This window comes from Canis lupus, chromosome 20 (assembly GCF_011100685.1).
Source record: "Canis lupus familiaris isolate Mischka breed German Shepherd chromosome 20, alternate assembly UU_Cfam_GSD_1.0, whole genome shotgun sequence".
NCBI lineage: Eukaryota > Metazoa > Chordata > Mammalia > Carnivora > Canidae > Canis > Canis lupus.
The window spans coordinates 41,137,629-41,164,413 of record NC_049241.1 but is presented as its reverse complement, the minus strand read 5'-3'; the positions used below and the strand labels follow the sequence as shown (position 1 = coordinate 41,164,413).

Genomic DNA, 26,785 nt, shown 5'->3' with positions numbered 1-26,785 from the left:
CTTTTTTGTTCTTCTGTTCCACCATTGTTGCCTTTTCTTGTATGTTAAATATTTTTCAGAATACTATTTTAATTCCCTTGTCTTATTTATTTATTTAGAGAGAGCATGTGCGAGTAGGAGGGGCAGAAGGAGAAAATCTCAAAAGCCAGATCCACACTCAGCATGGAGCCCAACATGGGGCTTAATCCCATGACCTTGAGATCATGACCTGAGCTGAAATCAAGAGTTGGATGCTCAACTGACCGGGCTACCTAGGCACCCCTCTTTTACTATATGTTTTAGTTATTTCCTTAGTGATCACCCTGGGGATTATAATTAACAACATATAACAATCTAGTTCATGTTAATTCCTTTTTTTTTTTTTTTAAGTTTTATTTATTCATGAGAGACACAGAAAGAGAGAGAGAGGTAGAGACACAGGCAGAGGGAGAAACAGGCTCCTTACAGGGAGCCCGATGTGAGACTTGATCCCGAGACCACCATCACTACCTGAACCAAAGGCAGATGCTCAACCGCTGAGCCACCCAGGCATCCCTCTCTAGTTCATATTAATTCCAACTTAATTTTAATCTTGTACAAAACTCTGTTTCTATATAATACTCTGCCCACCTCCTCCTTTGTGGTATTATCGTCTTACAAATGTCATTTTATGCGTGTACGCAGGTCATGTAGGAACAGATTCAAGCCCACTAGCATGAGTTCAGTGGAGATTTCTACTTTGCCCCTTAATCTCATCTCCTCTTTGCCCCTTAAAAAATTTCATCCTTGGGCAGCCTGGGTGGCTCAGTGGTTTAGCACTGCCTTCAGCCCAGGGCATAATCCTGGAGACCCGGGATTGAGTCCAATGTCGGGCTCCTGCATGGAGCCTGCTTCTCCCTCTGCCTATGGCTCTGCCTTTCTCTCTTTCTGTGTCTCTCATGAATAAATAAATAAAATCTTTAAAAAAAAAATTTCATCCTCATATTAAATCTCTGTCCACTTCTTTTATTTCTATAGACATTTTCAGATCTCTTATATCTGAGGAAAGGACATATTCACACTGACCAACCAGTGCCATCATATATAAACAGTTTTCTCCTTAGAACTGTAGGATCTCGGGATCCCTGGGTGGCGCAGCGGTTTGGTGCCTGCCTTTGGCCCAGGGCGCGATCCTGGAGACCCGGGATCGAATCCCACATCAGGCTCCTGGTGTATGGAGCCTGCTTCTCCCTCGGCCTATGTCTCTGACTCTCTCTCTCTCTCTCTCTCTCTCTCTGTGACTATCATAAATAAATAAAAATTAAAAAAAAAAAAAAAAAGAACTGTAGGATCTCTTGTTGCATGGGACCTCAAGAAGATAATTGAGTCACATAGTTCCTAATTCTAGTTTCACATCAGAATTTCTGAGTTTGGGAGGCTTTTCTTTCTTACTGGGTGTTGCCTGGGGTTCATTTCAGAACTTCTGATAACAATCTCATTCTATTCTTTTTATTCTTTTTATGCTTTATCCTAAGAATTGAGGAGAAATTGGATTAAATGACTATAACTTCTAGATTGTGTTGAGTAAATGTTCTTAGTCCTAAATCCTACATGGTGTCATTAGTCTGCAGCTTATAATTTTGGGAAAGAAGAAAAGCATTAAAGCATGTTAAGAAATAAACATATTAACACAGGCATGTATTTCCTCATCCTTTCTCAGTTTAATGTGTGCATGTGTCTATATGTGTTTCCCTAGGACCATAAGTATGTTTATTCATGAGAGACACACAGAGAGAGGCAGAGACATAGGCAGAGGGAGAAGCAGGCTCCCCACAGAGAGCCTGAATGCAAGACTTGATCCCAGGATCCCAGGATCATGACCTGAAGGCAGATGCTCAATCGCTGAGCCACCCAGGTGTCCCATGTGTGCAACTTTCTAAGCCTCCATCCCTTTGTCTATAAACTGAGGATGTACTTCTTGAGTTTGTAGTGAGGCTTAAATAAGTTAGTGCTTGTAAACTATTTGGAAACCTTACCGTGGCCAGGCATTACTTCAAGTAATGTGCTTAACACATTTTCTTTGGATAAAATTCTCTCTTTTATGGTCTGATTGAAATTACTCAAATCAGATCCTGGTATATTGAAAACCGTGTTACTCACATGACACATATTCATCTCAATAATGACCAGAGCCCTCAGGTTGTAAATATAGCTGCTCTTAAGGCACCCATTGTCTTGTTTAGATTTCTGGGGTCATTTGCTCACAATCTGTATGAGAACAGATGGAATCTGTGGCATAAGTCATGTAGTTTTGGGATGAGAACACAGAATAGTTGATATTTTTAAGAGATTCTTAATAACCAAGAGAAATGTTTGCCAGCCAGAATTTCTACTGAGAATCATTTATTGAAGAAGCAAATCTCAAGGAGTTTGATCATCTAACCATTGGTTTCTTCCAGCATCAGCATTCTCCTCCACAGGATGATACTTGAAGTGACAACCATTATGTTTCCCTTAATCATCTGGGGATTCAGCAAGATCTATAACTCTTCATGGTAAATTCAGGAGTTTTCCTGCAAGGGAAGTATCTGCTTAGAGAAATCAAATTTGGGAAAATTCAGAGAAAACCCACCACATTGATAACCACACCCATAGTCCTGCTGGAGGAATGCTAAACAATTATTCTATGAATGAGAAGGCAAACTAGAGACGTTCTAATTTCAGTGAAGAACAAGAGCACAGAGTGGACTTGGGAAGAGAAGAGGAGAGCTAAAAATGCAGATGCCTATGTGAGTCTTTGAACCCCAGGAGAACCATGAGGCAGAAAAGGTGGAGGATAGAGGCACTGAAGTTGGTGTAAAACAGAGTCTGGTCAGAGGCATATGAGGTGCCATGGGCAGCATAGAAAGAGGTGATAAAGAACGGTCTGAAGGCTGACCAGCCAGGTCCAAGACTCAGCCCTGCCTGCTCCTAGCTGTGTGGTCTTGGGCAAGTCACATCCCTCTGTAGACCTCTCCATCTTTCAGTATGAAATGTAGCTAATAGCAACACCTTCCTCATGGTGGGGGCTGTAGAAACATGGCAGAGGAGATACAGGCAAAGCATGTGGCACAGTGCAAGGTACACATACCTTAATCAGTGTATTGATTGGCAGTCAATCAGTGATAATTGTTAGTCCTCCCATCAAGGATATTGTGTTTTTTGTTTTTTTAAGATTTCACTTATTTATTCCTGAGAGACACAGAGAGAGAGACACAGACATAGGCAGAGGGCAAAGCAGGCTCCATTCCATGCAGGGAGCCCGACGTGGGACTCAATCCCTAGTCTCCAGGACCACACCCTGGGCCGAAGGCAGGGCTAAACCACTGAGCCACCCAGGCTGCCCCTAAGGTTATTGTTATTTTCTTTGCAGTCTTGTTGGAAACCATGTCCATTGTGCTTTGGTAAAGGGCTTCGGGAGGGGCCATTGTTCATTCATTCATTCATTCATTCCCTTTCTCCTCACACTATAGCCACCCATTTTAATGAGCTTAGCGTCTCTTTTTTGCTTATGTGTTTATATAAACTATGTATTGTTTGTGTTTATTTTTAATTTACGTAATGGTATTGAGTTACTTGAATTATTCTGTCTCTTGCTTTTTCTCTCAGTGCAGTATTTTGAGACCTACTCATGCTGCTGAATGTACATCTGATTTATCCTGAGAGCTGCATGGAACTCCATGAGGACACCTTCCACAGTTTACTAGTTGATTTCTGGACTAGTCTCACCCAGGCTGCCCCCGAAACCTGCCACTTGCCACCATGAATGACACTGCGGTAAACATGTATGTCACTTTACAAAGTTACGAGAGAATTGCTTTGTGATTTCCTAGGTTTGGAAATGCTGTCCCAGGAGATATGCATGTATCTAATTTCTTACTTTGCCTAAGAAGTGGTAGATTAGTCCTCAAGAGTGGCTATAACAGTCTTCTCTGTTAACACATGTTATGAAGCTATAGCATTGGACATGACCCAGCTTTCTGATGTTTGCTAATATAACAAGTACAAATTGTTCTCTTGTTTCAGTTTGAACTTGTTTGGTTACTCATGAGGTTTTGAACATCTTTCTTATGCTAATTAGTCTTTATCTTTCTTGTATAAAACCATAGCCTTTGCCTGTTTTCTTGTTGGTTTACCTTATATTTTCTTGCTGCTTATTTGCATACACATTCTCAATATTAACTTATTGTTGTTTTTGGGAATGGCAAATATCCTCCAGTTCTGTCAGCTGTCTACTAACTTACCATAATGTCCTTTACTTATCAGACATCATCAGTCCAACAAAATATATATATATATATTTTTAGTCCAACAAAATATTGACTGGGAATGAAATGAATTTTTAGAATAGTTTAGAAAAAACCAAATCATATTACTTAAGTTATAACCTAGGAGTATGGACTGCCTCTCTGTTATTCATATGATTTCAAATATCCTTTGTCTGAGTTTTAAAGTTTTTTTCTTTGGAAGTCCCGAGTATTTTTATTCTTATATAGTTAATTTTCAGATATTTCATAGTTTTTGTTTCTATTTTGAGTGATGTGTTATTGTTGACTGATCTTGCATCCAGCACAATTGCAGGATCCCTTTAATAGTGTTAATAGTTTGTGATTAAGCCTGCCTTCGGATTGATGATTATAGTGCCTTCATTTTTGTCTTAGGCAGGCTCGAGTGCCATTTAGTAAACAGACAAACATGAAAAGACTTGAACAAAATAAAAAGTTCATTACTTATACACATAATGGTCCCTGGGGCAGGTGCTCTGTATTGGAGAACAGCTGTTTTCCAACCAGTGCCTCACAGACAGGCTTTGTGATGATTGATTTTATGTGTCAACTTAGCTGGGCCATGGTGCCCAGATACTTGATCAAACATTATTCTGAATATTTCTCGGAAAGTATTTTTGTGTATGATCAACATTTAGTATTTAATCTCATGGCCAACAGACATATGGGAAGATGCTCAACATCACTCATCATCAGGGAAATGCAAACCAAAACTACAGTGAAATATCACCTCACATCTTTTGGAATGGCTAACATAAAAAACTCAAGAAACAACAAGTGTGGCAAGGATTCAAATAGGAACCCTTGTGCACTGTTGGTGGGAATGCAAACTGGTTCGGTCCCTGTGGAAAACAGAATGGAGGTTCCTCCATTTAAACGTGAAATACGGGGATCCCTGGGTGGTGCAGCGGTTTGGTGCCTGCCTTTGGCCCAGGGCGCGATCCTGGAGACCCGGGATCGAATCCCACGTCGGGCTCCCGGTGCATGGAGCCTGCTTCTCCCTCTGCCTGTGTCTCTGCCTCTCTCTCTCTCTGTGACTATCATAAATAAATAAAAATTTAATAAAAAATAAATAAATAAATAAACGTGAAATACGTACTAGAAGATGACAGGGAACTAATTAGATGTGATAACAGCATTGTGGGCATGTAAGGAAATGTCCACACTTCTTAGTAATATGACATGATGTGCAAGACATGTGTTAATATACTTAGGAAAAGAAAAAAGAAATGAAGGAAATGCGGCAGACACTTTCTACTTCATTGGTTTGATATGATAGACATATGATATTTTATTGTATCTAGTTGTTTATAAATGTATAAACTAGAAATTTTTTATAACAAAGCATTTAAAACTCTATAACATCAGTATATCTGGTTTACTCCTAAAAATGAAAAATGAAAGTGACTTTACTTACACATGGTCCATCATATAGTTTAGTTATATTAAGCCCTTTGTATCTGAAAGAAATTATGTTTTGAAATGATTATTTTTCTTTTAAGGCGTATTATAAATTATAACTAAATTTCACTTGATAGGGGTGCCTGGGTGGCCCAGATGGCTAAGCATCTGCCTTTGGCTCAGTTCATGATCTCCAGGTCCTGGGATTGAGCCCCATATCGGGTTCCCAGCTTGGTGGGAGTCTGCTTCTCCCCCTTCCTCTCCCTTTACCTCTCTTCCTGCTTGTGCTCGCTCTTTCTCTCTCAAATGAGTAAATAAAATCTTTATAAAAAAATAAATTTCACTTGATAATCTTTAATTAAATTTGAGAAGGAAACACTCTGCTTATGGTGAGTTCTTTTTTTTTCTTCAAGATTTTATTTATTTATTCATGAGAGACACAAATTGAGAAAGAGAGGCAGACATAGGCAGAGGGAGAAGCAGACTCCATGCAGGGAGCCTGATGCGGGACTCAATCCTGGGAATCCTGGAACTCGATCCTGGAACTCCAGGATCACACCCTGGGCCAAAGGCAGGTGCTAAACCACTGAGCCACCCAGGGATCCCCATATGGTGAGTTCTTACATAACAAATATTTTAAAATACCTATTGTTATAGATCTTTATTTGTCAAAGATATTGGATATATAAAATTATGTATTTTATAGAATATAAAAAATTTAAAAATAATCTTGAATATTTAAGTAGAAATCCAGAGTACATATAATACAATTAAATAATACAATAAAATGACAGTATAAATTTTATGAAAGATGAGGCATTACTATGACCTTATGGAAATAAAAAAATGATTAGGAATACTATGAACAGTTGTATGTGAACAATTAGATAACCTAGCTGAAATGGGCAAATTCCTAGAAATACACAAATTACCTACACTCTCTCAAGAAGAAAGAGGAAATCTCAACAGACTTATATCAAGTAAAGAAATTGAATCAGTAATAAAAAACCTCTTAATAAAAGTTTGACCTGGTATCTTCATTAGAATACTACCAAACATTAAAGAGTGTGTACCAATGCTTTTCAAACTCTTCCAAATAATAGAAGAGGAAAAAACACTTTCTAATCATTCTGTAAAGCTAGAATTACCATGATAGGAAAGACAAAGACATCACACACACATGCACATGAAACAATAGACCAATATACCTTATGAATATAGATGTAAAAATTCTCAACTAAGTTATAGCAAACTGAATCCAACAGCATATTAAAAGATTTATACACTATGACCAAGCAGGATTTATCCCAAGAACTCAGGGTGGTTCAACCCCAAAATATCAACCAATGCAATACCATCACATTAATTGAATGAAGGAGGTAAAAAGTACATGTTAATCTCAATTGACATTAAAAAAAAAAACAACCCAACCCTCATTTGACACCTTTTCATAATAAAAACTCTCAGAAAACAAGGGATAGAAGGGAACTTCCTCGACATGATAAAGAACATTTATGAAAAACCCATAGCAAATATCATATTCAGTGGTGAAAGACTAAAATTTCTAAGATTAGGAACAAGACAAGGATACCCACTTTCACCACTAATATTCAACGTTATGCTAAAAGTTCTAGCCAGAGCAAGAATAAGAAAGGCATCCAAAATTTCATTTGTTAATTTTACCTCAATAAAACTGGAGTGGGGAGAGAGATCCAAATTGGAAAGGAAGAAGTAAAACTATTTGAAGGTGACATAATTCTACATATAGAAAATCCCAAAGAATTCATATAAAAGCTACTAAAGCTAGTAAATTCACTGTTTCAGGGTACAGTGAAAACATGAAACACAACATGAAAATCAGTTGTGTTTCTATTTAGCAGCAGTGAACAATCTGAAAATAAAATTAATAGGACAATTCCATTTATAGTGGTATCCGTTTGGCTCAGTTGGTAGGGAATGCAACTCTCGATCCTGAGGTCATGAGTTCAAGCCCCATGTTGGGAAGGGAGCCTACTTAAAAAACAATGACAATTCACTTTACAATAGCATCCAAAAAATAAAATACCTCTGAATAAATTTAGCTCAGGAAGTGAAAGACTCGTACATTGAAAACTACAAAACATTTCTGAAAGAAATTAACGAAGTCTTGATAAATAGAAAGCTCTCCCATGCTCATGGATTGGAAGACTTAGTATTGTTGAAATGTCCATACTACTCAAAGCAATCTACAGAGTCTATGTAATCCCTATCAAAATACCAATGGCTTTTTTTTTTTTTTTTTTCAGAAACAGAAAAGTTGTCTTTCAAATTCATATGGAGTTGCAAAAGGTCCTGAGTGGCCAGAACCATTGAAAAAAAAAGTTGGAGGACCTCCAAATCCCAATTTCAAAAATTTACTACTAAGATATAGTAACTATGTGGCATTGGAATTAGGATAGACATATAGAACAATGGAATGAAACTGAGAATGTGGGATAAATTCAAATATCTATGACAAATTGATTTTTGACAAGGGTGCCAAGGCCTTTCAGTGAGAGAAGGAATAGTCTTTTCAACAAATGGTGCTGGGACAAGTAGATAATCACATGCAAAAGAATGAAGTTGGACCTCTGCCTCACACCATAACAAAAATTAGCTCAAAAATTGATCTACAACCTAAATTTAATAGCCAAAACTATAAAACTCTTAGAAGAAAACGTATGGGTGAATTTTCCTGCCTTGGATTTTACAGTGGATCCTTAGGTATGACTCTAATAGCAAGAACAGTAGCAGCAGGGAAAAAAAAAAAAAGATACATTGACTTGATTAAAATTCAAAACTTTGTGCATTAAAGTACATTATCAGGAAAGTGGGAGACAATCTACAGAATGGGAGAATATATTTGCAAATTATATCTAGAATTCAGAATATATAGAGAACTTTTACAACTCAAAACTAAAAAGACAAATAATGCAGTAAAAAAAAAAAAAGGAGCAAAAGACTCAGACATGTCTCCAGAGAAAGTATACAGATGGCCACCAAGTACATGCAAAGATGCTTACATCATTAGTCATTAGGGAAAGTAGATTAAAACCATAATGAGATACCATTTCACAACCACAAGGATGGATATTTTAAAATGTTGGGGAGAAAGTAAAGAAATTGGAACCCTTAATGTTGCTGGCAAGAATGTAAAATGGTCCAGTCCCTGTGGAAAATATTTGGTAGTTTCTCAGTAAGTTACATATATAATTACTATAAGACCCAGAAAAATTCCACTCCAAGGTTTATACCCTAAACATTGAGAACAGGTACTCAAATGAATACCTTTACATAAATGTTCACAACAGCTAAAATGAAGAAACAACCCAAATGAGGGAATGTGTTGCTTCAAAATACTGCAGACAGTCCTTCAGGCTGAAGTGAAAGGATACCAGACAGAACCTCAAATCCACATGAAGAAACAAAGAGAACCAACAAAGTTAACTATATAGGAAAACAGTATAAATGTGTTTTATCTGTAATTATTTTTTCCTATCTAAGAGATAACCACATAAAGTGATAATTATGAATCTATGTTGTTGGGCATACATATATTAAGGTATAATTTGCATGATAATATGCAAAGAAGGGTGAATAGGAGCTATTAGGATCAAAGTTTTTATTTTAAAAAAAATTATTTTTTTAAAAGATTTTATTTGAGAGAGAAAATGAGTGGAGGGAGGGAAGGGGCAGACACAGACTCCCTGCTGAGTAGGGAGCTCAATATGGGACTCCATCCAAGGACCCTGGGATCATGACCTGAGCTCAAGGCAAATGCTTAACCAACTGAGCCACCCAGGTGCCCCAGGAACAAAACTTGTAAAATACTTTTGTAATTAATGTGGTATCAATCCAAACTAAGTTATTATACATTAAGATCTTTTAATTCCATTATATTAACTACTAAGAAAATATTTCCAAAAATTTGGTCAATGTGAGTTCTTTGGAAGCTATCTCTCAAGGATCTCCTGGTTTTAGCATTCTATGAGTCTGATGTTTTTTGTTTTTTGTTTTTTAAGATTTTATTTATTCATGAGAGACACACAGAGAGAGGCAGAGACACAGGCAGAGGGAGAAGCAGGCTCCGTGCAGGGAGCCTGAAGCAGGACTCAATCCTGGGACCCCAAGGATCATGCCCTGGGCCAAAGGCAGGCACTAAACTGCTGAGCCACCCAGGGATCCCGAGTCTGATGTTCTAAGTTCCCCAGACTGTGCATTCTGATTGTCAGCTGTCTGTAAGGGTGATTGAGGCTGACACTAAAGTTATTTAATTCTAGTGTAAATTTGTGAGTTCTAATGTAAATTTTGGTATTTATGCAGCAAGGCATTCAAGAAAATCCAATCTTGCCCAGCTTGACATCTCTTATTGTGACCAGAATTATCATTTCTTCTTTTAAGGAGAAGACCAGAGGAAGGACAGAAAGAAAGTTTTATCTACTCTCATGTCTTTGCTTTTCTCTCTCTTAAAATATTGGACTTAACCTCTAAATCTTAGTTACCCAAGGGTATTGCTTTTCTCCTTAAAGGAGAAAGCAGATGTCAGAGAAATCCTCCTCCAACCTCTGTAAGGCAGCCTCCTTGATAAAAAGCTCTGTGCCCCACTGTTCCTCTCAGACGAAGGGTTGGGCATTTCACGTGGGTGTCACTTAAATCTTCTAACATGTAATGGGCCCAAAGATTTAAGCATATTGCTAAAGCATGAAAGCTAAAAGAAAGCTGGAAGCTAAAGAAAGTTGCTTGAGAGAATAATACCCATTCAAGGATCAACAAGCCATCCGCTGGGAGGATTTTTCACCCAGCCCCTTCCTCCTCTTCCTCATCAGGCTTTTGTTCTTTGGCCTGAGGGTAACCCTCATCTGTGGTTATGTGATCTGAATGCTGTGGCTACTTGATACTGAGAACTTTCCACCTAATACTTGCCCAGGCCAGGAAGAACACTCTCCCCTCAGTGGGTTTCTGTTCTGCAATTGTGTGAATGGCATCACTTCTGGGAGTATAGGGAGGGATGGAAGAAATGGAGGAGCAAATAGTGGAGGAGTCCCTGGAGGGAAGATCTAACCAGGAGGAAGCATTCTGAGGAGGTTACTCCTATCTTGGCTACCTTCAGCCCCCTGACTGAGAGAAAGGAGAATAAAAATCAAGACTTACAGAATTTCGGAGCAGAGATGGCATTCACTGCTGTAAGTCATCTGGTCACTGCCACATATGGGTTCACTTGGCTTGATGTAAGAGAAAATCCAGCACTTATTTATATTCTCACTGCACTCCACCTGAAGGTGAGACACAGATTAGAGATGCCTTCCTCTAGATCCTCTGACCATTGTCACTGGTAGTGGGGTAGGGGAATTGAAGAAGGAATGCTAGATCAGGCATTCAGAGGACAGTCTTTAGCAGCTTCAGTGTTTGGCCCCTGGCACTTACGCAACAATATGAATATAATATATATCATCACCTAACATGTGAGCTGTGAACTCCCCAGTCTGAGCTCTAAGTTACTCATTAGGATGAAAATCTCTGCCCAAGCAACCACAAAATGCGATCGTTAGATTACAGAAAGGAGAATGTCTTTATGGTTAGACTTTTCTTATGAACATTACTGAGTGACTTGTATGTGGTGTTTCACACAACAGTGGCATCAAGCTTGTCACAGCAGAGGTGGGATGTAGAAGGAAGGGGACAGAGAGACTATTTGTGAAGCATTAGTATGTGGGAGGCAGGATGGACATATTGGCATATCTTGACTAAAAGAATGTCCACTGCCAGCATAGGACAGATATGAACTTGAGCCATGACTTCAACACCCATTTAATGATTCAAAATACTCGGCTTCAGAAAAAAAAAAAAAATACTCGGCTTCTATCCCACAAGAGAGTATGAGCTGATTGGGATAATGCATGGGAAGAGGGCTCAGGAACATATGAAATGTGCTACGTAACTGATGACCCAACTTTTATTGTGGTGTTATTCCCATACAAGCCCCCTCTGCCTCCACCTCTCAAAAGAAAGATCTGGGGCTATCAAGGAAACTGGCTTTGCTCCCCATTCTTGTTCTTAGGAACCAAGGAGGTAGAGCTTACCTTCGTCTCTTGGAGGTGAGCTCCTGCGCCTGTAGGAAGAGGGAAATCTGGAAGACAAAAACACATTCACAAGAGTTGCTCCTCTGTCTTCTGACCTTAGCGGGGAAAGCTAGGGTGAGGGAAACCCTGGTTGGCACAAAGAAAGCATCACATCCCATCAGGAGGGGCTGTGGTTCCTCTGTGATGCATGCTGCCCTCTAAAGAAGTGAAGAAATGGGAAACTTCTGCCCTGTCCCTCATGTAAAAACGGAGATCTTAATCCCGGCCCTTCCACAGGTAAATAACAACTTCTATAATCCTTCTTAGTTGTTTTTAGAAAACACTCTCTAAATGACAAATTACCATGAAATAGTTAGATGGAAATACTTTAGAAGATGCTGAGTTTCATTAAGGCTTCCACATATTTTCTTTCTTTTCTTTCCTTTTTTCCTTCCTTCCTTCCTTCCTTCCTTCCTTCCTTCCTTCCTTCCTTCCTTCCTTCCTTCCTTCCTTCCTTCCTTCCTTTCTTTCTTTCTTTCTTTTCTTTCTTTCATTTTTAGATTTTATTTATTTATTCATGAGAGACACAGAGTGGCAGAGACATAGGCAGAGGGAGCCTGATGCGGGACTCGATCCTGGGACCCCCGGGGACCACGACCTAAGCCAAAGGCAGAGCCACCCAGCTGCCCCCATATATTTTCTTTCTTTTTTTAAATTGTAGTGTAGTTAACATACAATGTTATATTGATTTCAAGGGCATATATATTCTTGATCCAAAGCTGTCTTTGCAATTATTCATATACAGTTGACTCTTGAACAACACGTGTGAACTGTACAGGTCCACTTATGTGTGGATTTTTTTCCAATAAATACAGTACTGTACTATAAATGTATTTTCCTTATGATTTTCTTAATAACATTTTCTTTTCTCTAGCTTACTTTATTTTAAGAATATAACAGATAGGGGCACCTGGCTGGCTCAGTTGGTTAAACATCTGTCTTTGGCTCAGGTCAGGGGATCAAGCCCCGCATGGGGCTCCCTGCTCAGCCGGGAGCCTGCTTGTTCCTCTTCCTCTGCTCCCCACTGCCCATGCTCTTTCTCAAATAAATAAATAAAATCTTAAAAAAAGAATACAATACATAATACATATACAAAATATATATTATATTAATCGACTGTTTATGTTATTGGTAAGGCTTCCAGTCAACATTAGGCTATTGGTAGTCAAGTTTTGGGGAGCCAAAAGTTATACATAGACATTTGACTGTATGTGGGAGTGACCCTTGCCTCACATTATTCAAGGATCAACTGTATATGTATATAATACTTTATTATATATAATTACCTGATAACATGATTATTATATATAATATGTATGATACATTATCAGCTGTTTACATATAGCAGCCTTATTAAGATATAATTCACATACCAGAGAATTCACCCATTTGAAGTGTACAGTGGTTTCTAGTATATTCACAGAGTTGGGCAGCATTACCACAGTTTTAGATCATTTTCAGCACCCCAGAAAGAAACCCTGTACCCATCAGCAGTTACTTTTCATTCTTCCCTCAACAACCCCTCCATTCCCCTATCCCAGATAACCACTAATCTACTTTCCATCCTTTCTGGACACTTTATATAAATAGAATCATACAATACATAGTCTTCTGTATCTTTCACTTAGCACCATGTTTGAAAGGTTTATCCATGTTACAGTATGCATCAGTACTTCTTTTTTATGGCTAAATTTCATATTCCATTGGATGTATATACCATATTTCACTTATTCATTAATCAATTCATAGACATTTAAACTGTTTTCACTTCTAGGCTATTATGGGTAGGGTTACTAGGAACATTTATACACATTCTTTGTGTGGTCATGTGTTTTTATTTCTCTTGGGTATACGCCTAAGTGTGGAATTCCTGGGTCATATGGTTACCTTTTGAGAAACTACTAGACCATTTTCCAAAGAACCTGAGCCATTTTGCATTCCCAGGGGCAATGTACGAGGGTTCTAATTTTTCACATTCTTGCCAACCCTTGTTTTCTCCCTTTTTTATTATAGCCAGCACAGTGGGTATGAAGTGGTATCTCACTGTGGTTTTGAATAATATTCCCTAATGACCAATGATGTTGAACATCCTTCCGTGCACTTATTAACCATTATCTTGGAGAAATGTCTGTTCAGTTACTTTGGCTTTCTTTTTTTACTTTGCCTACTTAAAAAATTGGCTTATTTGTCTTTTTATTATTTTTTTTAAAGATTTCATTTATTTATTCATAGAGACAGAGAGAGAGAGAGAGAGGCAGAGACTCAGGCAGAGGGAGAAGCAGGCATCACAGAGAGCCTGACGCGGGACTGGATCCGGGGTCTCCAGGATCACGCCCTGGGCTGCAGGCGGCGCTAAACCGCTGCGCCACCGGGGCTGCCCTTGTCTTTTTATTATTGCATTGTAAGAGCTCCTTATATATTTCTGGATACTAATGCATTAGCACTTGATGGGTCTCTCCAGCCACATTTCTGTCCCACTGCTGGACCAGGGACCATGCCTGCCATATATCCAGGGTCTAGCCCAGTTTCTGGCCCACTCTCAGCAGATGGTATGTAGTTATTGGATGTAAATAAGTGGCTGCTAATGTCATAGGCGGGTCCCTTCCCTAACTCAGCACCAACCTCAAGTCTTAAATTCAGCCTAGAGAGAATTCAGAGTCAAACTCTCAAGTAAGCAAGAGTAGAATGGCAGTTATGGTTAAATACGCTGTCAAAATACTAGAGCAGGAGAACCCAGATGTCGCAACTGCACCAGAGTTAGGGGTGTTTTTCTTCTTTTTTTATGTTTGCATAGGTTAGGGGTCAACTAGGGAGCACTCTGACAGAGGTTGTGTCCAATCACCTAAGGGACTCCTCCTACCAGTCAGCAGGGGGAGTTTTGGGTCCTATATAGTCCTTGTCAGATCTGTTCTGACAGCAATCCTCCACAAGGGGGGGGGGGAGGTCAAGCCTGCAATGTAAATAATAATGAAGCTACAGGTTACTGTAGTGCAGCGGTTTTAGGGAAGACTGCAGGCGTATCCCTGGAGTCTTTTTCTAGCTGTTTGTGTTTTGGGGATGGTTGGTGGTTTCTTGATTTTTATCTTTTTACTGGTCAGAAAGTCTGGTTCCCTGCTCATGTATCACTAACTGCCTACTCTCTCATTAGGAAACCCAGCATAATGGTAAGGTTATTATCACAAAGGCTTTTGTGTTTATTATAGCAGAGTTAAGATAAGATTTGTGCTAAAAAAGGGCAAATTCTTAAGCAGTATGGATGACAGATTAAAGGAAGTCAAGGCAAAGGAAACAGGAAGAATATAAACATTCTTTCAGGGAACAATGATGAAAACCTTCACTAAGGAAGAGTCATTTCTGTGAGAAGGGCATGCATTTACGTGATGTATGAAGTGTTTTATCAATTGAACAATGGGTGAAATGGGTATGCAGGATAGAAACAGAGGGAAAATATAAGGCCATAAAAATGGGAGGGAATGGACAGAATGATTTTCAAGAAAGATGAAGTGATCTACCTTGGTTGAATAATGGTATGTTCCCCACAAAGGGTGGGCCCAACACTTAGCCAGAAGGTCACATGGTGTGCCTGCAGGAGGGCTGATGCCAGTGGGTGGTGTTCTCAGTAGCAGTGGGAATGAAGATGAAGTGAAAGATGAGAAAGTATAAGAATAAATCTGGATTTCTTTAGAGAGGATTAAGTGTAATAGGAAAGAGGAGATGTGATATAATAAGAAATAGAGCACGAGGACGTCTACTTCCTTTTTGGTGTGGCGGCGAGAGCAGAGAGTACGCTATGAAGGCCTCGGGCACGCTGCGAGAGTACAAGGTGGTAGGGCGCTGTCTGCCCACCCCTAAATGTCACACTCCGCCCCTGTATCGGATGCGAATCTTTGCACCTAATCATGTTGTCGCCAAGTCCCGCTTCTGGTACTTTGTGTCTCAACTGAAGAAGATGAAGAAGTCTTCTGGAGAAATTGTCTACTGTGGACAGGTGTTCGAGAAATCTCCCTTGCGGGTGAAGAACTTCGGCATCTGGCTGCGCTATGATTCACGCAGTGGCACCCACAACATGTACCGGGAATACCGGGATCTGACCACCGCAGGCGCCGTCACCCAGTGCTACCGAGACATGGGTGCCCGACACCGTGCCCGGGCCCACTCTATCCAGATCATGAAGGTGGAGGAGATTGCAGCCAGCAAGTGCCGCCGGCCAGCGGTCAAGCAGTTCCACGACTCCAAGATCAAGTTCCCACTGCCCCATCGGGTCTTGCATCGTCAGCACAAGCCACGCTTCACCACCAAGAGGCCCAACACTTTCTTTTAGATGCAGAGCCTGCCGGTGCCCAAGTCTGCTCAAATAAACATCTCGGGTAAAACCAAAAAAAAAAAAAAAAAAAAAAAAAATAAGAAATAGATATTTGGTCTCAGTCTCCAATTCTTGGCACAAAACTCCAATAACTCTTGTAATTTCCTGAGTGATGGGGAGAGGAGTATCTTTTGTTATTCATAATAAGCCCCTTTCCACCACACCTGGGTTTATGATCATGAGGTGGCTCTTTTTTTTTTTTAATTTTTTATTTATGATAGTCACACAGAGAGAGAGAGGCAGAGACACAGGCAGAGGGAGAAGCAGGCTCCATGCACCGGGAGCCCAATTGGGACTTGATCCCAGGTCTCCAGGATCGCACCCTGGGCCAAAGGCAGGCGCCAAACCGTTGCGCCACCCAGGGATCCCTCATGAGGTGGCTCTTGAAGATGGGGCTTGTTGCTAGAGAAGCAAACCACATGATTAGAGAATTGGAACCTTCAGCCCCACCCCTCAACCTTTGGAGACAAGAAGGGCTGGAGATTGAATTAATCACCAATGACCATTGATTCAATCAGTCGAGCCTTCGTGGAATTATATAAAATTTCTAGACATGAGACACTCCATTTTGAAGCTCTCCTTTTCTTTCTAATTCCTGAACTCTTGAACTGGGCCAGAAGTGGTCATTGTATTGCAAATAGTTGCTTATAAAACCAACAGAACAAACTGGTCCTTGGACCATAAAACTGTTTATATTACCTTTATGAAGACAAACGTTAACTAGTGCATCCCCAGAGGAAGTTTGTTTGATAACACCTATAAAATAATCAACTAGGTAGTAATCAAAGGCAGCTCAACCAGTTAGCACTGAATTAAGTTTTTTTTTTTTCTTTTCTCGCCTGTATCTATGTCAAGTAGTTACCCTCCTTCTTTCTCACAACGACCTTTTATGTTCCCATGTGAGCAGGACACTTTTCTGGTCACTCTGGAAACCATGCTTGCCAAATTGCAATTCTGAGACCTCAGATGGAGGCCTTTGTTCTTTTTCAGTTTTCCCTCTTTTTCTCAGTTGACACCTTCATAATGGAACCTCCATAAAAATCCTAGACCAAGAGGTTTGGAGAGCATCCCATCCAGGTTGAACACACTGAGGTGCTGGGAGGGTGACCACCCAGAGGGCATGGAAGCTCTGTGCCCCTTCCCACACACCTTGCCCATTGCATCTCTTCTATTTGGCTGTTTCTGAGTTGTGTCCTTTATAATAAATTGGTGATAATAAGTAAAGCACTATCCTGAGTTTTGTGAGCCATTCTAGCAAATTAATGAACTTGAAGAGGAGGTCAAGGGAACTCCTGACTTATAGCTAGCTAGTTAGAAGTACTGGAGGTCCAGTCTTGTGACTGCTGTCTGAACTAGGGGCAATCTTGTAGGACTGAGTCTCTTAACCTGTGGTGTTTAGATGAATGCCAGGTAGTGGTGTCCTAATTGTATTAAATTTTGGAATACTCAATTGGTATCTACAGAAAATGGGAGGATTGCTTGGTGTGGAAAACCCACATATTTATATTTGGTGTCAAAAGTGTTGGCATAGAAGGAAATAGCTTTTCCTTCAATAGAAAAAGAAAAATATTTTCCCCCATAAGATATGAGAGGCATGAAGAATAGTTTTCAATTTGTTACAGAGCATCTTAAGATGTGAGAGGCTTGGGAGGCACCTGGGTGGCTCAGTGGTTGAGTGTCTGCCTTTGGCCTAGGTCATGATCTTAGGGTCCTGGGACCCAGTCTTGCATTGGGCTCCCCTCAGGGAACCTGCTTCTCCCTCTGCTTATTTCTCTGCCATTCTTTGTATCTCTCATAAATAAATAAATAAAATCTTAAAAAAAAAAAAAAAGACGAGAGAGGCTTGAAAAAAATGTTTTAAGTGAGAGAAAGCACCAATAAAAAGTAAAAAATTGAAGGTAAATGAGAGTTTCAGAATCCAGATGGAAAAAGGACCTGTTGAGTGTATTGGAGTGTAGAGGCCACTCTTAGGCAACAGGCTTGAGCAATGGAAATCTGAAGAAGGCAAGAGGGCCCATAGTGACCACCGACCACCAAACTGACACAAACAGGCTCATTAAGCAATCCACCTGAAATAGCCATAGGCCCTTTGATGTCTTTTTTTCTGCCTTCGTTGAATTCTTTCACCACTTGTACCTCGCCCCTGACCCAATCAGAATGTACCACATTGAGGCCCTCAGAGATTCCCCACAGTTAAGCCTGAATACTGTTTACTCTGAGGCCCTCAGAGATTCCCCATAGTTATGGATGAACTGTTTACTCGAAAACCAGCCATTGACCAAAATAATATCTGACTCTATTTCTACAGAGCCTAATCAAATTCTTTTGGGGTTTGAGAAATGTAAATATACAGACTCTGGAAATGAATGTTCCAGAGTGACGACTGCCCTTTGGTTTAAATGCTTCCATAGTAATCAGGTATTGGAAAGTTCAGTGGTCCTGGGTTTGGAAGGTTTGGATTTGATTCCCAGCTTTGATACCAATGACATTGAGGGAATACTTTCTTCCTCTGGATTTCAGTTTGTACATGTGTAAAAGAAAGAGATTAGGATTAAACAAAACTGAACAGCACTTCCACAGATACCTCTGATTTTCCTGTAACCCTGGATATACCACAGAAAATGTGAGCAGAGCAAGGATATGTAACTCACCAACTGCAAAGGCAGCCCACACGGAGATGACCAAAACAAGGACGACCTCCTTCATGGTGGCAGAGGAGCTATGAAAATATGCAGCCTTAGATGGTAGGATAGAGAAAGTTCCGTGTGAAGGCCACATTCTCACAGAGATCCCTCACTGACCAGGAAGTGAAGTCTAAATCCTTCAAGTTTGTTCTTTCCTCAGGCCATTTGGAATGAATTTTGTCTGATGCAATTAAATTGCTTAATTTATTTCCCTAGAATGATTGGACATTAGAAGAAAATGATCTTAAAAAAAAAAAAAAAGGAATTTTAGAAGATGCCAGAAAAAGAGCTAGTAAATGCTATCTGTAGAGGATCATTTGGTAAAGAATAGGCATCAAAAATGTTTAAAAGTTGATATTTATCTCTGAGGTAAGAAGGGCAGTCTCTAGGAAGTTCGGTGGCACGTGTTAATTCAACAAACAACAAAAGACAGGAAGGGACAAAACAATACTCACTTTCATTTCTTAATCTTCCATATTATTACTTTGGTGTTAATATTTAGTAATCAATAACAGTACTGAAAAGAAAACCATGGAGTATTTACCAACAGCTTACTTGCATTATTGAAAATATTATAAAACAAGGCAGTTGACATTATTTGTCTGCAGGTTTTTATACATTTTCCTATACATTTTCCAGGCAAATTATATATTTAGGTCATTTCTTCCCAAGACCCTCCCTGTGTAAAAACAAATAAGAACTGATATAATCTGTTTCCTACTCAAAAGGTTGCAAATTAGTATGTCCACTTTACCTGCTGTGACTCCCTTAGTTGCTGTGAAAAACAGGCTGGACGAGATATTTTTTATTTCCAGTTTGTTGATAATGAAATGATTTGTGTGGGGGTGGGTGGGTGAGGGAGTAAATGTCTTTTCAAGACTGAGATGCCTGGCAGTAGAAGAGAATGAACTTTTTTGTTTTTAAAGATTTTTTTAAAAAAGATTTTATTTATTTATTCATGATAGACACACACAGAGAGAGGCAGAGACACAGATGGGGTGGTGATGGTTGTGGGGGGTTGGGGAGTAGGCTCCCAGCAAGAAGCCCCATGTAGGACTCCATCCCGATCCAGGATCACGCTCTGAGCCAAAGGTGATCAACAGCTGAGACAGGCGTCCCTGTTTTTAAAGATTTTTTTTTTTTTTTTTTTTTTTTTTTAGAGTTAACTCTATGCCCAGTGTGAGGCTCACACCCATAGTCTGGAGATCAAGTCAACACACTCCACCGACTGAGCCAGCCAGGTGCCCTGAAGAGAGGGGACTCTGAAGTTAGGAATTGTGGTCACAACACATACCTATTTCTTCCAACTCCAAGTTCTGTAATGCCTAAATCTGGTCAGTTTCTGTTTTAATTTTTTGAGGGTGGTAAGTACTGTCCACTACCACTCCAGAATCTAGCTGTTCTTTTTTTTTTTTTTTTTTTTTTTAAGATTTTATTTATTTATTTGACAGAGGGAGAGAGAGAGAGAGCACAAGCAGGGGGAGCAGTAGGCAGAGAGAGGGAGAAAAAAGCTCCCTGCTGAGTAGGGAGCCCAACAGGGGTTCGGGGCTCAATCTCAGGACCCTGGGATCATGACATGAGCGGAAGGCAGACGCTTAACCAACTGAGCCACCCAGGCACACCAAATCTAGTTTTTGCCAAACCTGGACCTAGGAGTGTAGAGAGATGTCCTGCCCAAATTTGAATTCCTGTATTTTTATCTGTAGGCAATCACTGTATTCAAGACAGCTTTGGATATGTACAGAGTACTATAAATTGCCACATCTGCATATGCAGTTACTTATTTTATCAGTAGTCAAAACTATGTATTCACTTTATTGAAACCTTTAATTTAGAATGTTTCTAATACTGACTCAGAATCTTAAAGTGGAAAGTTACCTTATATGGAATCTGCCATGTTCAGCCTTATTTAGTGGAGTTGAGGAATCTTAGGATGGAGTGCCAACTCTTTCTACCACTTGGAACAAAAGTCCCTCAAAACACCAGCTTTACAGGAAAAGTTCAGAGGTTACTGGTTATCATAAACTATTCTGTAGGTCCTAGTCCTGAATGAATGGCCTTAAGTAGGGACATGCCACCTAGTTCTGAGAGGTGGAGTATACTTTCTCAGTATTGGTTTTTTGTTTTGTTTTTTTAAGTAAGTGTGGAGCCCAATGTGGAGCCCAACCTGGGATTTGAATTCACAACCCTGAGATCAAGACTCAAGCTGAAATCAAGAGCACTCAGGTGCCTCTACTTTCTCAGTACTGTTCTGATTGACCACAGTGTCTACCATGATAGTCTTCAAAATTTTTGCTTTCAATTCCTCTATATTTGGTGCCCACTTAGATTTTTAAAAAATATTTTATTTATTTTATTTGACAGAGGGAAGGAGCAGGGGGGGAGAGAAAAGGAAGGAGAAAGAACCCCAAACAGACTCTGCATTGAGCATAGAGTCTGACTTGGGGCTTGATCCCATAACGCTAAGACAACAACTTGAGCTGAAACCAAGAGCCTGATGCTCACCCACTGAGCCACCCAGGTGCCCTCACGTCACTTAGGCTTTTTTTTTTTTTTTTAACTTTCTCTCTTTAAAAAAAAAAAAAAAAAAAGATTTGGGATGCCTGGGTGGCTCAGGAGTTGAGTGTCTGCCTTCAGCCCAGGGCGTGATCCTGGAGTTCCAGGATCGAGTCCCACGTCAGGTTCCCTGCATGGAGCCTGCTTCTCCCCCTCCCTGTGTCTCTGCCTCTCTCTCTCTCTCTCTCTCTCTCTCTCTCTGTGTGTCTCTCTCTCTGTGTCTCTCATGAATAAATAAATAAAATATTTTTTAAAAATCTTTAAAAAAATAAAAGAGTAGTTTTTAAAAAAAGATTTTATTTTTCTTATTTGACAGAGAGCACAAGCAGGAGGAGCAGGAGGGGTAGAAGCAGGCTCCCCACTAAACAGGGAGTCCAATGTGGGTTTCTCTCCCAGGACCCTGGGATCATGACCTGAGCTGAAGGCAGACACCTAATTGACTGAGACACCCAGGCACCCCACTTAGATATTTTTTAAGTGGCATGTAAAATTTTTCATCCTAAGTTTAAATGGTTGACTTACTTTAAATATGTTTTAAAATAAAAATGTTGAAAATTAAAGTCATTCTTTAACATGTATCTGGTGGAGGGATCCCTGGGTGGCGCAGCGGTTTGGCGCCTGCCTTTGGCCCAGGGCGCGATCCTGGAGACCCGGGATCGAATCCCACGTCGGGCTCCCGGTGCATGGAGCCTGCTTCTCCCTCTGCCTGTGTCTCTGCCTCTCTCTCTCTCACTGTGTGCCTATCATAAATTAAAAAAAAAAAATTAAAAAAAAAGATGTATCCAGTGGAATCTACATTCTATAGTGATTTGAGGACACCATGATAATATGAAAAACACATGGATGAGCTCACAGTTTGAAATTTTACATATTTTTTCTCCTTGAATGAGTAGAATTTTCATTTTACTTCCCTACAACTTTATATACAATGTTATGTTACAGATCTTTTTTTTTTTAAGATTTTATTTATTCATAGAGATACAGAGAGAGAGAGGCAGAGACACAGGCAAAGGGAGAAGCAGGCTCCATGCAGAGAGCCCGACGTGGGACTTGATCCAGGGTCTCCAGGATCACGCCCTAGCAGGCGGCGCTAAACCACTGCGCCACCAGGGCTGCCCTATGATACAGATCTTTACTGGTCAGTCTTTTCTAATTTTCTTCAACAGAAATATGCAAATGAATTGATGCTTTCAATTTCTTGTGACCATAGGATATAAAGTGTTTACAATTCTTTTGGGTTGAGTTATCACAAACATTGGTAGTACACATTGATCAAAACAGCATACATTACAACTTTTTATAGTTATTTATCATAGAAGTTTCATTAAAAATATAGTTCTCTGTCTTTTTAAAACGTTTATTTATTTAAGTAATCTCTATACCCAATGTGGGGCTCAAACTCGTATGACTCCAAGATCAAAAGTCACACACTCCTCCAACTGAACCAGCCAGGCACCCCTAAGTATACACCTCTTAATGTGATGCATGGTGCTGATGTTTTCCAGTTATTTGTGTATGTACCCTTGAATATTACTTGTTGCTAGAATTACTCGGGATCCAGCATCAGTTCTGTATTTATCCTTTGTTTTCACAGTTACACACTGAAAAATCATGTTTACATTAAATAACTAGATGGGGGGTGTGCCTGGGTGGCACAGTCGGTTAAGCACCTGTTCGACTTAGATCATGACCCTGGAGTCCCAGAATCAAGCACTGCATCAGACTCCTTGCTCAGTGGAGTGTCAGCTTCTCCCTCTCCCTCTGCCCCTCCTCCTGCTTGTGTTCTCTCTCTCTCTTTCTCAAAGAAATAAATAAAATCTTATAAAAAGTTTTTTTTTATTAGTGTCACTTACTTCTTGGAAGTCTTTCCTAATTATCTATGAAAAGTTACATCGTGATACTAAAAATAATTTTCATAATTTATAAGCCATAATCTTGATTATATTTTCCTTCAGTTTTGATGAAATAAGAAAATTGGAAGTCACCTGACTACAAAGGGAATTATGACTTAGTCTCAGAGTCATTTCCATGGTCAATTTTTAATAAATGCTCTGTCCAGATTTACCAAGTAAAACTATTAGTGGTCTCTGCCGCTTCTTCACTGAGATGCATCTTGTTCAACCTGCTATGCACAGAAAGGGTTGAGAGAATAAAAATGTCATTTTCTATATACCTTTGCCAACATAATATTTTAATAATGTGTTTACATTACAGGAGTACACGCTTTTATCAAAACCTTAAAGTGGCAGAATCAGTTTGGTTGGTTGACAAGAATGAACACTTATATTTTGCTTACTAGTTCCAGGTATTATTTTAAAACTTTATGCACATGATCTATTTTAACTTTCAAAACAAACTTACAAATTAGATATAGTGTTATCCTCATGTCACTGATCTGGAAAATGAAACATTGTCAGATTAAATAACTTTCCAATATTCACATATTTGATGAGTAGCAGAACTGAGATTTGAACTGGCTCTGAAAAGTTAAAAGTCTTTAACTTTTACATCTCACAGTCTCCCATATTAGTAGACTCATTATATTTTTTACTGAGTATATAAGAACCTAGATGTTTGCTTATTACAGCTTTGCAACAAGCTTATTCTTGTTTCTTTTATTCTTATGGCAGATTCAGACTCATGGGGGTGGGATGTTATTTAGAGAAAGGAAGGAGAGACAGATGGAAGACAGGAAGAAAAAGGGGAGGGAGATGAGGGAAGAGGACGAGGATCATGAATTCCCAGGTAGGTAGGAGTGTGTTAGTCTCCTTAATTCCCAACAGCATTAGTAATTTCAGCATTTCCCCCAGTTTGGTAAGTCAAAAGTGATATGGCATTGTTACTTTATTATTATTATTATTATTATTATTATTATTATTATTATTAAAGATTTTATTTATTCATTCATGAGAGAGGCAGAGGGAGAAGCAGGCCCCATGCAAGGAGCCCGTTGTAGGACTCTGTCCTGGACCCTGGGATCACGCCCTGAGCCAAAGACAGACGCTCAATCACTGAGCCACCCAGGTGTCCCAGTTACTTTATTATTTTTAAAGGTTTTACTTATTTGAGAGAGAGAGCATGTGAGGGAAAGAGAGCATGAATGGGGGTTTGGTTTGGGGGAAAGGGTTCGGAAGAGGGAGAGGCAGGGGTTTGTGGCGGGGCTCAGCTGGGGCTCAGCCTGGGCTCCATGCAGGGCTCTATCCCAGGATCCTAATATCATGACCTGAGCCAAAGTCAGATGCCTAACTGACTGAGCTACCCAGGCACCCCTGCCAATGTTACTATAATTTGCCTTTCTTCACCCAAATGAATTTGAATATTTTTCTAAGAGGTTATATCTTTTGGATTCATCTTTGGGAACTGAAAATTTTATACCTTTTCCCCTAGTCTTTCCTCAGAAATTCATAAGAATTATTACTTCTGTGTGACTAGTCAAATGTTAGAATCTGCAAAGTACATTTTTACTAGATTGATTATTTTTGTGCTAATTGTATTAATTGTTTATAGAATATATTATCACACAAATATTTTTACATGATATTTAGTCAACTAATCCCATTTTATTATTATATAGTTTCTGCTTCTTTGCTATGGTTGTCCCCACCCCTAAATTTTAGATGTAGTCACGTAGATTTTTTTTTGCAAAAATGTATTGCTTTATATTTTTATTTATTTATTTTTTATTTTTTTTTTTTAAGATTTTATTTATTTATTTATTCATGATAGTCACACAGAGAGAGACAGAGAGGCAGAGACACAGGCAGAGGGAGAAGCAGGCTCGATGCTGGGAGCCCGACGTGGGATTCGATCCCGGGTCTCCAGGATCGCGCCCTGGGCCAAAGGCAGGCGCCAAACCGCTGCGCCACCCAGGGATCCCTGCTTTATATTTTTAATCTAAATATTTAAGTTGTCTGGATATTTTATTTTATTTTAATATTTTTAAAATTTATTTATGACAGTCACAGAGAGAGAGAGAGAGGCAGAGACACAGGCAGAGGGAGAAGCAGGCTCCATGCACCGGGAGCCTGACATGGGATTCGATTCCGGGTCTCCAGGATCGCGCCCTGGGCCAAAGGCAGGCGCCAAACCACTGCGCCACCCAGGGATCCCTGTCTGGATATTTTATTTTATTTTATTTATTTATTTATTTTTTTCCTGTCTGGATATTTTAAATTTAAATGTTTAAGCTCAGACTTAAATGGTGTAAAATGAGACTTTATTTATTTTATAAAGATTTTATTTATTCATTTGAGAGAGAGAGAGAGAGAGAACACAAACAGGACGGAGGGCCAGACGGAAAAGGAGAAGCAGACACTCCACTGAGCAGGGAGCCAGATGCGGGGCTCCGTACCAGGATCCTGGGATCATGACCTGAGCCAATGGAAGATGCTTCACCTATTGAATCACCCAGGCGCCCCTGAAATGGGACTTTAAAAAAAATATTTTGCATATACAGAGAGCTACAATGAAGCTATTATCACCAGCTAGACCCCAAGACCTAACCTTTAACTGCTCACCTGCTTGTACCCAACAACCTTTGTCCCACCTTTTCTCTTAAGCTCTTCTTTCCAGCTTATCTCTTAACTCAGGCAAAAGACCCAAGGAGCATAGCATCCAGGATTGAAAATGAAACTACCTTTCAAGCAATCAGGACTGCCCTGATGAAGAGCTCTGGCAGCCAAGACCACCCAGACCAGTTTGAGCTTAACTCCTGACTTCCGCTTCTGCAGATAGACCATGGAGTGACACATGGAGTCGCTGACAGTTACCTTTACCTCATCATAATAGTATGATCTCCACCTATGGAGGAGCACAAGCCTCATTTACAATGTGTGCATAAGCATGACTCGGTAAGGTGTGTAAGGTGCATGTACAACCTTATGCCCTCCTCTTCATACGATGACAAGGCTCCCCTTTCTAAATAGTCAACATAACTTTAAATAAAAGAAACCCATTCACCCTTGCCCAGGGAGTCACAGCTTTGGAAGCTATTCTCCAGGATCTCCTTCTTTGCTGCAAATAAAGTTTCCTTTGTGCAACAACTCCATCTGGTGTAATTGCTCTCTGTGCCTCACCAAGAAGGGAAGTCACATTTGTTAGGTCATACTCTCTATCAAATTAAGTATCTTTTACTAGAAACTAAAACTCTGTATTTTTTATTTTATTAAAGATTTTAATTATTTATTCATGACAGAGAAAGAGAGAGAGAAGCAGAGAGAGAGAAGCAGTCTCCGTGCAGGGAGCCCGACGTGGGACTCGATCCCGGGTCTCCAGGATCATACCCTGGGCTGAGGGTGGTGCTAAACCCCTGGGCCACCGGGGCTGCTCAACACTCTATTTTTTAAATTGTTAGTTTCTTAT

General features: G+C 39.8%; 3 protein-coding genes across 26 annotated transcripts in view; 2 read left to right on the top strand and 1 right to left on the bottom strand.

The window, feature by feature from the left end:
- FBXW12 (F-box and WD repeat domain containing 12) overlaps nucleotides 1–26,785 on the top strand; it is a 76,821-nt gene that overhangs the window by 13,119 nt on the left and 36,917 nt on the right. For 9 of the 23 annotated variants that reach the window (XR_005374949.1, XR_005374950.1, XR_005374948.1 and 6 more), the window contains exons 3-5: nucleotides 2,418–2,747; nucleotides 3,607–3,782; nucleotides 23,639–23,729. The gene's annotated coding sequence lies outside the window, so the exon portion shown is untranslated. Of the gene's footprint in view, nucleotides 1–2,417; nucleotides 2,748–3,286; nucleotides 3,349–3,606; nucleotides 3,783–7,969; nucleotides 8,712–11,760; nucleotides 12,238–20,028; nucleotides 20,044–23,638; nucleotides 23,730–24,054; nucleotides 24,070–26,785 lie in introns of those variants that run through there. The other 14 variants (XM_038566562.1, XM_038566561.1, XM_038566560.1 and 11 more) reach the window with 12 other exon arrangements.
- Nucleotides 2,345–19,021, bottom strand: SPINK8 (serine peptidase inhibitor Kazal type 8 (putative)). 2 transcript variants are annotated; one of them, XM_038566573.1, is made up of 5 exons: nucleotides 18,836–19,021; nucleotides 11,783–11,829; nucleotides 10,854–10,975; nucleotides 5,701–5,743; nucleotides 2,345–2,531 (listed from the first exon to the last, which is right to left on the bottom strand). In XM_038566573.1, exons 1-5 carry the CDS (start codon nucleotides 18,960–18,962, stop codon nucleotides 2,520–2,522), a joined length of 351 nt encoding a protein of 116 aa, XP_038422501.1. In that variant the 5' UTR covers nucleotides 18,963–19,021; the 3' UTR covers nucleotides 2,345–2,519. The 2 variants fall into 2 exon arrangements, with proteins under 2 accessions (XP_038422501.1, XP_038422502.1); XM_038566574.1 differs by lacking the exon at nucleotides 5,701–5,743 and having other exon boundaries at nucleotides 18,836–19,016.
- On the top strand, nucleotides 15,583–17,408 carry LOC119877325 (60S ribosomal protein L18a). Its single transcript, XM_038566572.1, has one exon. The coding sequence runs from the start codon at nucleotides 15,612–15,614 to the stop codon at nucleotides 16,140–16,142; it is 531 nt and encodes a 176-aa protein (XP_038422500.1). The 5' UTR covers nucleotides 15,583–15,611; the 3' UTR covers nucleotides 16,143–17,408.